At 38.5% G+C, this 17,423-nt stretch overlaps 1 protein-coding gene across 6 annotated transcripts; it reads left to right on the forward strand.

The window, feature by feature from the left end:
* Positions 1-2,203: 2,203 nt before the first annotated feature.
* ARL14EP (ARF like GTPase 14 effector protein) lies at positions 2,204-14,206 on the forward strand. Of its 6 annotated transcripts, none has more exons than XM_084893638.1 (6): positions 2,298-2,389; positions 2,763-2,807; positions 3,515-3,629; positions 7,761-8,262; positions 10,014-10,141; positions 11,456-14,206. In XM_084893638.1, the coding sequence occupies exons 4-6, from the start codon at positions 7,837-7,839 to the stop codon at positions 11,682-11,684; spliced, it is 783 nt and encodes a 260-aa protein (XP_084749764.1). In that variant the 5' UTR covers positions 2,298-2,389; positions 2,763-2,807; positions 3,515-3,629; positions 7,761-7,836; the 3' UTR covers positions 11,685-14,206. The 6 variants fall into 6 exon arrangements, with proteins under 6 accessions (XP_084749760.1, XP_084749763.1, XP_084749761.1 ...); XM_084893639.1 differs by having other exon boundaries at positions 2,301-2,389; positions 3,499-3,629; XM_084893637.1 differs by lacking the exon at positions 2,763-2,807 and having other exon boundaries at positions 2,262-2,338.
* Positions 14,207-17,423: the final 3,217 nt, after the last annotated feature.

Genomic DNA, 17,423 nt, shown 5'->3' on the forward strand with positions numbered 1-17,423 from the left:
CATCATTATTAATCTCTGCATTAGGGCAAAAGAATATTGGCTCTCCTGCCCAGTACTGTACCTCTTCCCTCTCCTCCATACCCCTTACAGTTTTCCACTTCATTCAGAATGAAGTTTAGTATCTCTAATAGGACATAAAAAGAGCATAATCTGTCCTCTACTTACCTTTCTCAGCTTCCCACTCCAGCTATACGGAATTCCTTGCAGTTTCCTTAGGGATGGATGAAAGTCATAAGAAGTGTTAGTCAGAAAAAGTGTTAAATACACTGGCAGCTTAGGAGATAAATGCAAAATTTATAGGATGTTTTATATAGAAAATATGAGTAAGCATGTACTTTGTGAAACATAGGCAGAATTCCATTAAATATACATAGTGAGTAAACTATAAGGCATGCCAAAGTTTAAATAAGTTGAAAATATCATGGAACAGAGGGACATTTATAGTAAAAAAAAAAAAAAAGAAAGAAAGAAAGAAAGAAAGAAAGAAAGAAAGAAAGGAAGGAAGAAAGAAAAGAAAAGAAAGGGGAGGGGGGTTAGGGAGATGGTGGTGGCAGAAAAACTAAGCTATGAATAATTATGCCATCTCTGGGCTGGCAGCTATGTCACCACCGAATCATTCATCCAGAGGTGACACCTAGTATAATCTCATAGGTACTCAAGCCAAAAAATTAATTAATTGATTGATTGATTGATTGATTAATGAAAATAAACCCATGTCTGTACAGGCTAATTAGTGAGCTCCGGTTGTGGCCAGCCATGTTTCCCTGCACCTATTCAACAGAGCAAGTATGTGGGCCTCTTTTCTGTGACCTGAACTCTGGCCCTCCTAAGCCTATCTTCCATGGAACACATGAGCATTGCTTAAGTCCGGATACAGTCCTTCCACTTGTTTGCATCCTATCCTAAATGTGTCAATGTACTCCTACTCTTTTCCCTTGCTTTTCACTAGGTATTAAAACGGAGACGATAAACCATTTTATTCAAGCATCCTAATTTGGGCTGTGGGTCTTTTAGTGCATTACCTCTAGGATAGCTTGCCTAGTCATCATTTGCCTGGAAGCCACCATTGCTTCAGGTTAGTTTTCCATATGACCGTTCAATTCAAGCAATAATCTCCTCTCCGAATGCCTCTGCCTTGTTAACTCTCATTTTATCTTGTTCATATTCTGTTTCCATCATGGCATTTATCATACCACACTGGAGTTAGCTCTTTACTCCTTTTGTTTCTCTCTCTGGTCTGTGAGCTCTTTGAAAGGAGGGAGAAGTTTTATTCTTTTGCCTCATTTTTTCTTAGCCAACCATAAAGTAGCTACTAAAAAAGCTACTGCATGTGACCTGAAGAAACAGCTGAATGGATTATCTGTTGTTTTTGCCTTTCTTTCATTCCCCAATTCTAGACTGGTGTAATATGGTGAGTAGCAAAACCCTGCCTGCTTACCCAGCAACAAGTAGGTGGTGGAAGAGCCCTAGGATCCCTGCAGAGAGCAAGCTACCTTCAGTGTGTACAGCATTACTAGCAAGCTCAGGCCTTGGTGGACTGTATTTCCCTGTCTCACTTTTTTTCCCCCCCTCTCACTTGGGTGGCTACAAAAAGAGTACTGGAGGGCTGGGAGGCTTTCCCTCCTACTCCCACCTGAAAATGATGGAAGGCTGAGTCCCTTTAGTTAAAGGGATCTTGAGCTCTCAAAGATTCTAAATGAATGCAATCCACTTCAAAATGAATGAGTATCTAAACTGTGGCAGACCTTGGAGATTCAAGAGTTATTTCTCCCCTCAGAACATTTACAAGCATCTTCCTGGAGCCCCTATTGTACTCAAAGTAATAATCAGCCATTTTTTTTAATAGTTTAAAAGAGATGCATTTTGGAATATTTTTAGCTTGAGTAAAATTAATGAAATAAAACGTGGGACCTTAAGTAAAGGGTATGTTCTTGGGGTCCTTTTTAACCCAAGTACCCTCCTACTCCGCGGATAGAAAGACCGGGGTGCAAATATTTGGCTTCCCCCATCTGGCGTGGAGATTTACGAACAGAATGCAAGCTAGCCAAACCTCCAAACCTGCACCTGGGAAGAGACACCCCCCCCACCCCCACCCCCGACCCAACAATTCCCTAAAAACCTCAACATCAAGTCCCCGCAAGATGCAACTGTTGCCTCACCTTGAATCATTGGCCCCTTGACGCCGCCCCATCCTTGCCGCCGCGGGGGGGCGCACGGCCCCTTCCGCTCTAGGCTTCCCCCGCGTCTCTATGGTGGCGCTGGGCCCCTCTAGCTGTCGCTCGCCGTCCTCTCGGTGGTCGTGCGGGGCCGCGCGGAGGAGCGGGCCGCGGAGGCTGCGGTGCGTGGTCACAGGTTCTCTGCGAGCCCGGGCGGAGGGGCTCGCGCTCAGGTGGAGAGGGCCGCGGGGGAAGTTGCGGGAGGGAAGAAGGAGCGGGAGCGTGGAGACGGGCCCCTGGGCAGGAGGGGCACCCGGGCCGGGTCACAGAGACGGGAGAGGAGGCCCCGGAAGCGGGAGGGAAATGGTCTGCAGCCTCCGGATTCCCCATCCCCGGCCCCAGGTCCTCGGCGCCCCGCGGTGCCCAGGCCCAGCGCGGTGTCCGCCGCGTCGGTTGCATCTGCGGGTTGCCGCCTCTCTTCCGGAGGCCGGAGCCCTCAAAGCGATGGGTTAGGACGTTAGGTGGATGAGGATTAAAATAGGGGGGCCTTGAACCCCGTGCCCAACGTCTGTTTTCTCCTGTTTTGTTTTTATTCTTTGTAATCAGCGTCCTTCCGGCCCTGGATGTGCGGTTGAGGCTGGAGGCGGACCAGTAGGTACCGGGAGCAGAGTAGGTGCTCCTCGGATGTATCTGGGGCTTGAAACGTTTGGATTGAGCCGTGAACTTGGGGGGAAGGGGAAAGGGGGGGCGTTAGGCCTGCGCCCTCCATAGGGCTGGGGGTGGGAAGAATTGCAGGATGGGGACTTAGTCACATCGATTTGGGGAGATTTAGGCTTCTTGGGGTGAGATTCGTACAGTTTCTGGGCATGTATTCGTTTAAAAGACGTTATGGAGAGTCTCCTAAGTGTCAGTGTTGTGCTAGAGAAGTCAGCTGTGCATGGGACCCAGGTGATTTCTTGCCCTCACAGAATTTAATATATAATAGGCGGGCTTAACTAATAACAAGCCTGTGATGACGCTATGAAAAGGGAAGTCCCCGAAGTTGTTGTTCTTCCCCCCTGGATGAGAAAGAAAGTGATACCATAGAGCTCCTGTCTTTTAGCTGCTGAGCAGTCACAGTGGCTCCGCTCACAGTAGAAGGTGTGCAGCCAGAGGAGGGAGGACCTGTAACAGGGGTATGGGGTGAGGCTCAGCAGATCCTGGAGACACTGGCGCTGTGTGGAAGGAAAAATTAGCCTGCGAGCCCTCAAAGCCAGTCAACAGAGCCAAATATCAACAGTACAACTATTGAAATTTCTTTGGAGAGCCACATTTTTTAAACTTAAACTTCTTCTAACGCCAGGCGTGGTATTTTGCAGAAGAGCCACACTCAAGAGGCCAAAGAGCCGCATGTGGATCGTGAGCCACAGTTTGCCGACCATGGGGTTAGGTGGATGAGGATTAAAATATGGTGGCCTTGAACCCCGTACCCAGGTAACTCCCCCCCCTCCCCCAACCCTGGGGAGGGGGAGACTTTCTGAGTAAGCAAAGAGAACCGGATAAAGGCATACAACGGAAAAGAACTTCGCAGTGTAGTTTTGATGGCAGTGTTGTGGCATTTAGAACAAATGATGGCATTCTAAAGAGCCCAGACTTTATTTTCTACAAAGTAGTGAAAGAAAAAAAAAAAGTTTTCAAGAGATTACAGTTCCTTTCCACCATCTACTCAGCATCCATAGCGTGAACCAGTGATTGACACTCTTGGAGACATCAGAATAAGGTAGAATGAGGAAAGTTTTGCTCATGACTCTGGAAACTGCCTCTGTGTCATTGCAGTCCCCCTTCACTTAGTTCTTGGTCTTTAAGGACCAGAGGAATAGTGACAAATTACAAATGGATTCCAAAAATGATCTGAAAGTGCACCAGACAGAGCCTTAAAAAATCTGAGGGGAGTACGTGGGGTGAGCCTAATTAACGGATTCTTCAGATAAAGTAAAATTTAATTTGGATGTGTGTGCTTTTAATTTATTCAGCAAATACTTAACATATCTCTGATATATAGCCATTGTGTTAGCTTGGAAACTAGAACTTTAAATGTCGGTTTCTTCATCTGTAAATGGGGGTGATAGTACCTCAGAGTTGTAAAGATTAATGAGATGATGTTGTTACACTGTAAGTCAGCCAGCTAAACAGAGGACGCCTTAATCAATTAGCCGAATTTTGGAGCCCAGCGGTCTCAGAGGAGTTGTCTCTCGAAGTCTGAGCAAAGCAATATGAGGGAGCTTTCCCTTTATACCCCACTGGTCTCTGTCCCCCAAATATGGGGTTTCTGGACCTTTTATAGGCTTAACAAAGAGCCCTATGTAGATATTTTGCAGGAAGCTTGTAACCTGAGCACAGCACAGCTCACTAGTAGTACATAGTACATTGAGCATAGCACATTTCAGATAACTGAGGGCACCTGGTGTGGGAGTAGCCAGGAATGGCAGCAGAGCAGTTTGCAAGGTCAGATAATTGAGCTTATTTTCCCTATCATTTAAGCAAGCAAGCATGTTTACAGAAGCCGAGAAGAGCAGGGTTAAAATTTCAAACAGCAGTTTTTCCCAGCATAGAAGTTACAGGGGCAGGATGGAGTGCCTGTACTTCAGTGTCTGTGCTATCACTGTACCAGCTGTTAATAAAAATCTTTTAAATGGTACTATGTATGGACTATATATTTGTTTTAAATTCTCTTTACCTTTCTTACCGGCTCTGGGCGTTTACTTGGGAATTGAGATTATCTCTCTTGGCTCTTTAGTCCTTGTGTTAGTGCCTATGTAATGTACCTAGTTAATATCTGCAAGTAATTGGCACAAAAAGTTGACAGTTACAAGAGGCATGACTTTTTTATGTGTGCATAGTAGGGGTAGACGAAAAGACTTTATTTTCATTAAATAAGAGATGACTTAGAAAATGCTTGACAAATTATAAGAACTTATACTTCACCCCTACCCCCAAAGGACATTTTTCATGAAAGAGAGGACTCTTGACTTAATTTAAAAAACTCAGTAAATTTTTATTTGGTTAAATTTCCTCTTAATACTACTGTTCCCACTAAATAGGAGAGTGATCAAGTAAAATGCTGTATTGATGAGAAATCAACATATTGGAACATAGTACCGTGTTTCCCCGAAAATAAGACATCCTCCAAAAATAAGACCTACTTACAGGTTTCCTTCTAAGTGAAATATAAGGCATCCCCCCCAAAATAAGACCCCCCTAGGCTAAACATGAGAGATTTGGTCCACTGATTCTGAAAGAAATGGAGTCACAAGAAATTCACCAGGAAATTCAGGAATTGGATTGTTATGATGATGTTCCAGAAGATGATGACATGATTGTCATTGAATAAATGAGTAAATTCTTGATACTGTAGGATTCACAGTTTGTCCGGTTTGTGTTGACAACTACCGTACTACCATACCATATACAGGTAATAAATTTCCTTTATTTTCATTTAACAATAAATGTGTACTGTATTCTTCTTCATTGAAAAGTAAGACATGCCCTGAAAATAAGACCTAGCACATCTTTGGGAGCAAAAATTAATATAAGACACTGTCTTATTTTTGAGGAAACAGGGTATTACTACACTTCCCCTAAAAATTTTGGGAAGAAAAAGAATTAGTTTCCTTTTTAATCTGCACTTCCCTCTGCTATTGTTTTCAGACCATTTCATTTTTTTCTTTTTTATTTATTTATTTAATTAATTTTTTATTTATTCAGATATTATATGTGTACATACCATACCAATCCCCACCCCTCTCCCCATTCCCAAATATGCCCTCCCTCCCCATAGTTTTTCCTCCATTGGTTGTGCTTATATGCATGCATACAAGTTCTTCGGTTGATCTCTTATCTTCCCCATATCTCCCTACCTTCCCCGCAGACCATTTCATTTTAAACTGAGCAGTACCTAAATTTGTTCATATGAAGTTCAGATTTCTTTTAATAACAGGTAAGAGGTGGAACCTAATTTGAAGCTGGCACCAAAGAAAGATCTCTACTTACTAGAAAATGCCAAAAAAAAAAATTCCTATATAATAAAGCAGTAATATGCAAATTGACCATCACTCCAACACACAAGATGGCTGCCCCCACGTGGACACAAGCTGGCTAGCAGGGGAGGGAAATTGGGAGTGACCAGACTGGCAGGAGAGGGCATTTGGGGTGACTGGTCCTGCAGGGAAGGGCAGTTGGGCAACCGGGCCAGCAAGGGAGGGCAGTTGAGGGTGACTGGGCTGACAGAGTAGGGCAGTTGGGGGCCACCAGGCCTGCAGGGAAGCAGTTGGGCGTCAATCAAGCTGGCAGTGGAGTGATTAGGGGATGATCAGGCTAGCAGGCAGAAGCAGTTAGGAGAAATTAGGCAGGCATGCAGGTGAGCTTAACTTTAACTGAGCATTCTGTATTTTATCTGGCAACACCAGTAGCAAATAATTCTAACCCCACAGTGACACCTAAGGGATGGATTCTTAGAAAACAGTGTAATTGTGCAGACAATTTAATTCTTCAAGTGTTTTTCAAAAAATTACATACAGTACTCAAAAGTGTGCAAAAAAAAAGAAGACTTTGTGATACTGGGACAGAGAAGAATTTCTCAACCAAAAATGCACATATCAAACGAAATGTATCACAAAGTCTTCTAGTTTTTTTTGTAAATATATTTTCATGCTTCTTTAATCCAACTGGAATTGATTTTTGTTTGTGAAAGAGAAATCTTATTCTGCCCTTTTCCACATGGTTAGGCAGTTTTCCAAGCATCTTTCATTAAATCCTTCCATTAATGTGTAATGCCCACTGATTTATAATACCATATGTTATACATCTTCCTCTTTTCATGGATCTATTTGTCTATATTATGCAGATATCAGTTTTCATTACAATAGTTTTATAGTAAATGCCTTACTCTGTTTTTCTTCAAGATTCTCTTGGCTCACTTGGACCTTTACCGTTCCATGTAAACTATTTTGTTAAATTCCAAGAGGAAGTAGGCAGAACACCTAATGGGATTTTGATTGGAATAGTTTTGGATTTATAAATTTCTGGAGAATTGACATATTTACTATAGACCTTCCAAGGCATATTTCTTCAACTTTTATTAAAAGTATATTTTTGTCTTTCTGTTTGGTAATTTTTGACATAAAAGCCTTTAATGTCTTTTTTTAAGATTTATGTTTTGTGAAGTATCTTAAAGTGTTTTTGGTCTCCAGTATCTTAGTTAAATTATCTTGCTACTTCTAATAGTTTGCTAAAACCTCTTATATTTTTCCATGTAGATATTTAAATAATCTTTAAGTAATATTTCCTGTTTCTTTCAATTCTGATACCTTTTAATATGGTGTTAAATGGAAGCTGTGACTGACAGCAGGTATTATGTAGTTCTAACTTTACAGGGAATGCTTCTGATGTTTCATGATTAATATAATAATGATTCTTGTAGACTTTTTGGTAACTATCTTTCTATTCCTTTTTTTTGCTAAGAGTTTTCTTTCTTTTAAACAAGTATTGAGTTTTATCAAATGCCTTTTCAATTTCCCAGATAAAAATTTACAGCACAAATCTGACTCTCTCTAATATTTTCTTTAGGGTGACCAGCATATCACTTATTAGAGAGAGGTCAGTTGCTCGACAGAATTAAACAGGAAATTGGCTAGAATCAAGAATGATGGATCCATGTTCAGTTGGAGTTCAGCTTCGTACCACGAATGAATGCCATAAAACCTATTATACTCGTCATACAGGTTTCAAGGCTTTGCAAGAATTATCATCAAATGATATGCTTCTACTTCAGCTTAGAACTGGAATGACACTTTCTGGGAACAATACAATTTGCTTTCACCATGCAAAAATTTACATTGAAAGATTTGAGGATTTGCAGAAGTCATGTTGTGACCCCTTTAACATACATAAAAAGCTAGCCAAAAAGAACTTGCATGTAATTGACTTAGATGATGCCACTTTTCTGAGTGCAAAATTTGGCAGACAGCTTGTACCTGGTTGGAAGCTTTGTCCAAAATGCACCCAGATAATCAATGGAAGTGTGGATGTTGATTCTGAAGACCGGCAGAAAAGAAAACCTGATTCAGATGTAGGTATAGTAGTCATTTTTTCTGCTATGTTATTTCTATACTGTGGGGTTATGTTTAACTATAAGGAAATCATATTTACATTGTTATTTACTAGAGGCTTGGTGCATGAATTCATGCATCAGTGGGGTCCCTCGGCCAGGCTGGCGGGATCAGGCCAAAACCGGCTCTGTGACATCCCCCAAGGGGTCCCAGATTGCTAGAGGGCTCAGGCCAGGCCAAGGGACCCCTCTGGTGCATCATCAGGGCCAGGGAGGGACACAGGAGGTTGGCCAGGTGGGGAGGGACCATGGGAGAGCTCCAGGGTGTGTCTGGCCCATCTCACTCAGTCCTGATTGATCGGCCAGATCCCAGCAGCAAGCTAACCTACCAGTTGGAGCATCTGCCCCCTAGTGGTCACTGCACATCATAGCGGGCAATTGAATGATCTTAGCATATCATTAGTATATTACACTTTGATTGGTTGAATGGGTGACCCTTAGCATATTAAGCTTTTATTATATAGGATTATATTAATCACCATGCAGTGAATGTAAAGTTGGGGAAGTGAAAGTAAAGGATGTTTCAAAGTATTTCTAGATACCTAGATCAGCGATTTTCAACCTTTTTTCATCTCATAGCACACATAATTTCTAAATCTCTGTGGCACACCAACACATATATATATTGCCAATGGACAAAATATACAAATATAGTTTTTATTTCATTTACACTGGACAGCTATTGTTGTGTTGGCTGTTATCATTTCTTAAGGGAAAAGAGGTCAGTTCCCCTGACTAAATAGTCGGGTACTGCATGTTTTAAAAATTCTTGCAGCACACCAGTGTGCCGGGGTAGACCAGTTGAAAATCTCTGACCTAGATTGAATGATAAAGAAAGTAAGTTTGGGAAAGGAATAACATAATATACCCAAGACTCCTTAACCATATCAAAACAACTTAAGATTTCATAAAGTTCTCCTTGGTGCAGAACAAGGACAAGTATTGATATGTCAAAGGAGCACTGCTTAAAATTTTATTTGTAACTAATTTATAATTCTTGCAGCTGGGAAGAATTATAATTTTTCATTATATTAATAAGCCAAATTAATTAAAATTTAAATTATGTGTAGTGCTTTCCTTGATGCTCCCCCCAGAGTCGTATCTCCAGGACCCAGTGGTATCTTCCAGTTCATACTAGGGAATTGCTACTGTTACCTCAGATGTCTTCTCCACTTCATTTGTCCACTAGAAGCCTGGCGCCCGGTGGGGCCCTGGCTCTCCAGCATCACCCAAGGGGTTCGGATTGCTCTTGAGGAACGTATCACATAAAGCTGTTTCCCCCAAGTAACAAACTTAAACTCTTAACCATCAAAAATTTGTAATGCATTTCAGGACTTAAAACCCTATTCTCTGCTTTTGAAAACATATAATAACAAGAGAAACTTTTCTTACGGACTCGGGGTCATTGGTAGGAACCTCAGGTTATGAAGCAGTTTTTCTGACTTCCCTCCCATGTTGGTGGCAGCTACTTCGGTTTTCCAGTGTCTGCCCCCTTTCTCTCCTCTAGGCCAGAAATTAAAATTAGGTAATGAAAATATTACATGTAAATTACCAATAAGTTTTTAATATGGTCCATGGCTGTAAATTTTGTTACATGTGGTCTCTGGTGAGTTCCAGACTGTCTTCCAGGTTAAGGAATAATCTGGATTAAAAGTAAGTGAAATAGTAATATGATCTGATGTCAAGTTGATAATTTGTTTACCTTTATTCAGGGAAGAACTGCTAAAGCTTTGAAGTCCTTGCAGTTTGCAAATCCAGGGAAGCAAACTGAATTTCCTCCAGAAACTGGTAAAAGAGAAAAAAGAAGGCTTACAAAAAGTGTAACTTCTGGTTCAGACAGGTAGGCTATGTGTTAATTCTGTCATAATTCTGCTAACTTTCTGACTCACATCTGTATTGTTCACTATCTTTCTCTTAAGTTTTGAATTTTCTGGGTTAGTATTTTAAATTGGATAATAGTATTTTAAATTGGTAAGAACATCTGAAGGCCTCATAAGTAATTGACATCTTTTTCAAACTTAAAAAATTTGTTTCTAAGAAATATCAATGAAGTTAATAGATAATATTTTTGCCATGAGAATTAAAATAATTTAAACATTATTCTTAAAATTAAATTAATTGAATTTTTTTGAAAAGCATTGATACTATATAATTGGTATATCTGCTGTATGAGTGGCAGCAGGAAAGTAAATTTTATGAGACACTTGATAGGTGTGAAATGGAAAAGTTGTGGTACAGTCACCAGAATGAATGAGGAAACTAAATTGTTTAGAATCTGACTTTTTAAATTGAGCATTTCTGAAGCATAAATTGATTTAAAAAAATATTAGTATAATTCAAAATTTTCTACAGATTGCGTTTATTCTATCTGTTAAGGTTTTCTGTTGAGTCATATAAATATTTGTAGGCCAGATTTGCTGGTATCCATTAAAGAACTTGAAAAAGATTGAGTATAAAAACCAATAGGGTAGTACACTGTAATAAAAATAAAATTATATTCACAAAGCAGTAGAGATTGTTAACCAACAAAAAATACCTCTATTAACTACCCATTTTCCTTTTCTTAAAAGGGAAGTTTTAACAGAAATATACCTATTTTTGGACAAAGTTCTTGTCCATTCTTCTATATATATATATATATATATATATATATATATATATATATATTTTATTGATTTTTTACAGACAGGAAGGGAGAGGGATAGAAAGTCAGAAACATGGATGAGAGAGAAACATCGATCAGCTGCCTCTTGCACACCCCCCACCGGGGATGTGCCCTCAACCAAGGTACATGCCCCCGACCGGAATCGAACCCGGGACCCCTGAGTCTGCAGGCCGACGCTCTATCCACTGAGCCAAACCAGTTTTGGCTTGTCCATTCTTTTGTGAGTTGATTTTTCAATGGACTTTGAGAGGAATTTTAAGCTTATTGTATTTGTTTCAATACTTCAGAGTAGAGTCTCTTCTGATGAGTTCATATACTGCTAGCTGTAGAGTAACCTTGAGTCTGGTAAGTTATATACCAGTTTGGTAGGACTTCATCCCTAATTCAGAATATTTTATCTCCTTAAATTTTTTCATTTCCTTATTTTCAATGAAATATTCAAAAAGTAATGTATTTGTGAGGTGTAATTCGCCTGTGTTTATTTTTCAGACAAGTGATACCAGCAAAGAGTAAGGTCTATGATAGCCAGGGTCTCCTGATTTTCAGCGGAATGGACCTCTGCGACTGCCTTGATGAAGATTGCTTAGGGTGTTTCTATGCCTGCCCTGCCTGTGGTTCCACCAAATGTGGAGCTGAATGCCGCTGTGACCGCAAGTGGCTCTATGAGCAAATCGAAATTGAGGGAGGAGAAATAATTCACAATAAACATGCTGGATAATTTGAAGCATTTCATTATGGGGTCTTTAAAGTACTTTCTCTATTTCTAAAATTCTGTCATTCTCAAATGCATTTTAAAGTTGATTGCCAAATGACAAAAATTTGAAAACCACCTCAACATGCACTCAACCTGCACTAATATTGTAAATTTAGATGGGCTATTTCAGCAGCCACTTAGGGCCTTTCTGGGTCAATGTAAGCAAGTAAGGCATAAGCAGTCCTCAATTTGCACAATTCCCAAAGCCACAAATTCCGTTAACAATGATTTCATTGAATAACACCAGTTCCCTAACAGTACAGTTAAAATGTCAGTTACCAGTATATGTTAACCGTGAGTAAAGTACATGAGGTAGTCACTGTGAATAACATGTATTTTATGACCAGTGGCCAATCACATTACTTCTCAAATTCTGCTGAAGTTTGGTCACTGCACATCTGTTAATGAGTTCACTTTTAGACAGCCAAGTATACAGGTATATTTTCTTGCCCCACATGTGACATTTTATAAAAGTAGTTAATGAAAAGAACTGGCAAATAAATGAAAAATGATGCCAGACATATTGAGATTTGAGGTGAGCATTAATGGAGTTGTAGAAGAAGTCGCTGATCATAGGAAGGTTGACAGCGCTGTTTTTTAACCTAGAGCCTCTGGATATGCAGCCAGAGAAATTTAGTGGCCGCAAACTTCCCAACATAAATGAGGAAAGGTCTTGTCCTAGAGGAAGTGATGTTAGAAACTTCACATTAAAGGAAATTGTAGAAATACTTTATGATATTCAAAGGACAAATGCTGAAATGGTAGAAACTAAGCCAAACTGAAAGGAGAATGGCTATTTTCTGTGGTATAAGTCATCTGACTAAAAAAAGCAAGCACTGTTCAAATGACTAATTTTTTACAGTGAAATAACATGAATTCTCAATCTTCCTAATGTTTTAAGTTACAGTGTATTAAATAAATACTTTTATAATTTTTCCATTTATATTTTAACTGAACAGAACAAGTATCATTTTCCCCATTGTTTATTAAGAAAGATTGGCCATTTTTTATGATCCTATACTAACATGCAAGGCAAGTACTAACTTCGAAAAGTGCCTACTTTAGGAAAAATTAATTTTGATGCAGTGGTTGAGTGCTAAACCATTTTGGGAATATTCCACATGTCTATACTAAAATATGCCATTTCTTCTCTCCACTTAACCTCTTCACATGTTTTAATATGTCTAAACCTTTCATTATTTAGACCATATTCTTGGTGAAAATGTGTTCTTTGTCGCAAAAAAATCCTATTTCTGTCTATAAAGCAAAAATATACGTAAGTATATAAACAGATGTTGATTGCAATTAGAGGACTGAAAAAAAGACTCCTTAAGGGAATAATAATAACAAATAGAGAAACACTGTTGAGACTATTTGGAAATTGGGATTTGTATGGGTGTTGTTTGGAGGATGGGGATGGGTGATAATTTCACTCTGCTCTTTTTTTTAAAACAGCTACCTGTTCTAAATCTCTCATCATCTAGGATACTGCCACTAATCTAGGTTTTTGTCTTGTCTTCCCTAAATATAGTACTTTAGTTGAGTCAGATGAGATTTAAACAACTTGAAATATTTTTTAGCCATTGAAACTGTAAACTTATACAGCCAGTTTTATTGACCAGTAGAGGTTTATTTTTATTTTTGTACTCTCTTAGTATCTCTTTAAAAGACTAGTTTTACTTTGTTGGAATGCCATTTTTAACCATCATTTTAACAGTCATTTTTAAGATATAATTGTTCACTGACCTAGTTATCAAAAGGGCAGTTAATTCCTTCATTTAAACATTTCAACAGAGCACTGGCAAAAGAACATTTTAGCTTCATATGCTTAATGGCTAGATTTTTTTAAATTAAGGAAATATGTTCTTATAAAGGACTTAAACATAGACTCCAATTTTGTCTGAATTTCCAGGATCATTAGACCTTAATTGCATTTCTGACAGCATTTCTTAGAGACTGTTTAAAACAGAAATATCTTTTCAACAAAATTAATGACTTTAAAAAAGTCAAACATTTTAACTTCAGCATTGCTTAGTAGAACACTTTTGTGTTATTTTCAAAGATGTTAAGTTTTTAAGGGGAAAACATTTTGAAAACATATATGCTAATATATGTTTATTGTGCCTATTTAGGTGACCAAGTTTTTAATGAGCATGCAAAAGGTTTGTAGAGAACAATATATCTGATTTATATCACATGTCTACTTACTTTTTTTTAATTTCAGAAATTCAGAAAACAATAAAATTATCTAGACCCTTTTGACATTTTGCGGATGAGTCAAGGTGGCTAAATTGTTTTAGAATGCTATTACTCCTTTAAAAAGCAAAAATAAAAGTTAAGTAAACGTTTAACTTCTGTTGTATGCTACTCCTGGTGGAGAAGTTAATATAAGACCACATTGATCTTATACAATGTTTTGGCCACGAATGTTAAAAGTAAAAATGTGTGCATACTATATATTTGAATAAAATAAATGGCATCCCATATGATTTTTCTCCTATCTTTTACAAATATAAGAAAATAGCTTTGGAATACTTTATGCACGGTTGTTTTTAAAATATTACATCTAGTTCAATGTAACAGGCTGTTCTAAAACTGCCTGGCATGGATTCAACTAAGTAATTTTTAGCAGATGTATTTTGAAGCATACATATATGTATACATATATAGGGAGTGATTTATTAATAGAGAGAATATAATTTTAGTAAGTTCTAGCATGGTTCTTAACTTTTTGGACATCAGAGACCCCTGTGAGAAGTTGATGAAAGCTATGAATTCTCCCCAGAAAAATAATATGTAATCACAAATGCGTGCATCCTGTATATTCCTGAATATGGATTGGAATTCCTGAGCAAAATGAAATATTCTCTAAACCAGTTAGTTTTTTTTTAAACCAAAGGTGACTGTCTAAACTGTACTTTGTTTTGTTGAAGGTGATTTATTTTTTTTAACAAAATCGGAGCAGTTCAGTTCTTTGCAAGAGCTGTTGCAAAAACTTGGCTCCCACTGTGGACTCTTATTCTCACCGCTGCCATCCCCCAAAAAGGAAATTTGCAAATCAAGTAACAATGTAGAAAACTGAGGTGTCGCTGAAGCCGGTTTGGCTCAATGGATAGAGTGTCGGCCTGCAGACTGAAAGGTCCCAGGTTCAATTCCCGACAAGGGCATGTACCTTGGTTGCAGGCACATCTCCAGTGGGGGGTGTGCAAGAGGCAGCTGATCGATGATTCTCTCCCATTGATGTTTCTAACTATCCCTCTTTCTTCCTCTCTGTAAAAAATCAATTAAATATATTGAAAAAGAAAAAGAAAACTGAGGTGTCTTCAGTGGATTAGGCTCTGGTAATTAGAGATTTTCCATTTCACTGTGAGTTACCCTACTATCAAGAGTCTAACATCCTCCACGCAAATGCACGTGGCACTGCCTTGGGTTTTGCTGACATCTGCTGGTATCTTTTGTGAAAATTAAACCGCGGCTACTGCTGGCCACTTACTCTCATCTCTTTTAGGTCAAACTTTAAACACTAGTAGTTACATTGAAATGGAAAATTAAAACAAAAATTCTAAAAGGAGAAAAGTGTCTCCTTTTAGCCTTCGTAGGACTTGCCCAGCAGCTGTTCAGCATGGTAGGTTTAACTCTTAAGAGTATGAGTGAGGATGCAAAAGTATACAAAAGCACTTTTTGGGTTTCTTTTATTTTTATAAAATGGCAAAGCTTAGAAAAATTACACTTTTATCTACTTGTCTTTTTTAAATTGTCCAACGTTTCATTGAACACTTTCTTAATTTAAAAGTTGTAATAGACTTCCCATAGAATATATATCCCAACTTGTAGATTTTTTATGATGGTAAAGTTCTGAGGTTTGACTCATTTTACCAAGATAATTTAACTTCTAGAAGGTGGAGGAAATTTACCAGATAAAGCACTTGGGTTAATAATGCTATATCTTTAAATGCAATTTGAAAACATTTAACTGCAGCCTATTAAGTGGCACAATTAAAATACATTGTTTTTCCCCGTGATTGAAATCATGAGGGAATACTTCCTTCGTCAGACACTTAATTATTAGAAACTTCAGTTTTTTAATTCATCTCACTACAAGCAAACAACTATTTTATTCAAGAGTTTCCAGAGTTTTATTCAAGAGTTTCTAGGCTATGGTTTTGAGATAAATGGGCTTAGTAAAAATAAAGTGTATGCAAGCATTGCTAAAACTGCCAAAACCTGAAACTCCCAACTTCAACAGCTAACATCTGCAAACACAAAAGAATTTGTAAGCTCATGATCTTTATTGGAAGCATGCTGGATAATACTTTTTTTACCCAATTCTTTTCAGAGGCACATTTTACTTTAATAAAATAAAATAAAAACAAGACATTAGCTCAGGGTTCAGGAGAAAGAAAACATCTAAAATCCAAGTTTGAAAACCTTAAGTCAGTCTTTAATAGGATACGATTTGAAACAATTCAAAATGTAAATAGGAGCTCTGTTCTGTAAATACCTTTTGTTATTAACGACAATGAGAAAATCAAATTAAATTGGTTTTAATTGTTTTAAATTCTGGTAGCTGAAATTTATTATTTGGATTTCAAAGTAGTATTGCAGTCTTTAGTGGTCTAAAATAAAATACTGGCAATACTGGTACCATGTAAAAGGGTTTTATGAGATTCTGGGTAAAGTACAAACTTAATTTTGGCATTAAGATAGGTAAAGTGACCCCTAGTGGGTTTGGCTCAGTGGATAGAGCATTAGCCTGCAGACTGAAGGGTCCGGAGTATTCTAGTCAAGAGCAGTATCTAGTTGCAAGCTCTATCCCTGGACCCAGTCAGGGTGTATACAGGAGGCAATTAATTAATGTGTCTTTCTCACATTGATGTTTCTACCTCCCCGCACCCTTCGTCTCTTTCACCTGCTCTAAAAATCAATGGGAAAATATTCTCAGGTGAGGATTTAAAAAAAAAAAGTGATTCAGGATGTTCAGTGAACTGTGGCATCATTAAGGTTTTTTATCTCAGACTTCCCCAAAGGTTAGTTCAGTGGTCAGCAAACTCATCAGTCAGCAGAGCCAAATATCAACAGTACAACGATTAACATTTCTTTTGAGAGCCACATTTTTTAAACTTCTTCTAATGCCACTTCTTCAAAATAGACTCGCCCAGGCTGTGGTATTTTGTGGAACAGCTACACTCAAGGGGCCAAAGAGCTGCATGTGGCTCGAGAACTGTGGTTTGCCAACCACCAGGTTAGCTGGCCTTTTGATTTGGATTGCACGTTTACAGTTTTTCAATTTAGCATAATATGGTGAGATCAAATCGTTTAAGAAACGAGAGCTTAGACTGTCAATCTGAAATGACCTGGAGAGAATTGTCCACTTGAGCTTTTTTTTTTTTCTTTTTTCTTTTTAGTAAATGAGGTTTTTAAAAATGCCAGCAGCTTCTAGTCACTCAGGCTTTAGTGAATGGGATTATGCAAAGAGAATTTCTGCATAAAATATAGACCCTACTATTTGGGGCATGCAAATTAGATCTCTTTTTCCAAAATAATTTGGCTCATGGCATTCCTAAATTGGGCCACAAGAGGATGTTCCTATAGGAAATGTTGAAATGAAAAGAGAAACGTTTCCAAAATTTTTCAGCGAAAGTTTGCAACTCATTCCAAAAGTTATTGAAACGGAATTTTTGGACTGGAACCCAGATTCTTTGT

This window comes from Pipistrellus hanaki (genome assembly GCF_964339955.1).
Source record: "Pipistrellus hanaki genome assembly, chromosome: 9".
NCBI classification, from domain to species: domain Eukaryota; kingdom Metazoa; phylum Chordata; class Mammalia; order Chiroptera; family Vespertilionidae; genus Pipistrellus; species Pipistrellus hanaki.

What these genes read in the sequence shown, in the direction of transcription:
- ARL14EP (XM_084893634.1), top strand. Translation starts at nt 7,837, where the DNA reads ATGATGGATCCATGTTCAGTTGGAGTTCAGCTTCGTACCACGAATGAA. An exon ending in AAAGAAAACCTGATTCAGAT is followed by an intron (nt 8,263 to 10,013) that starts GTAGGTATAGTA and finishes ACCTTTATTCAG; the next exon opens with GGAAGAACTGCTAAAGCTTT. An exon ending in GTAACTTCTGGTTCAGACAG is followed by an intron (nt 10,142 to 11,455) that starts GTAGGCTATGTG and finishes TTTATTTTTCAG; the next exon opens with ACAAGTGATACCAGCAAAGA.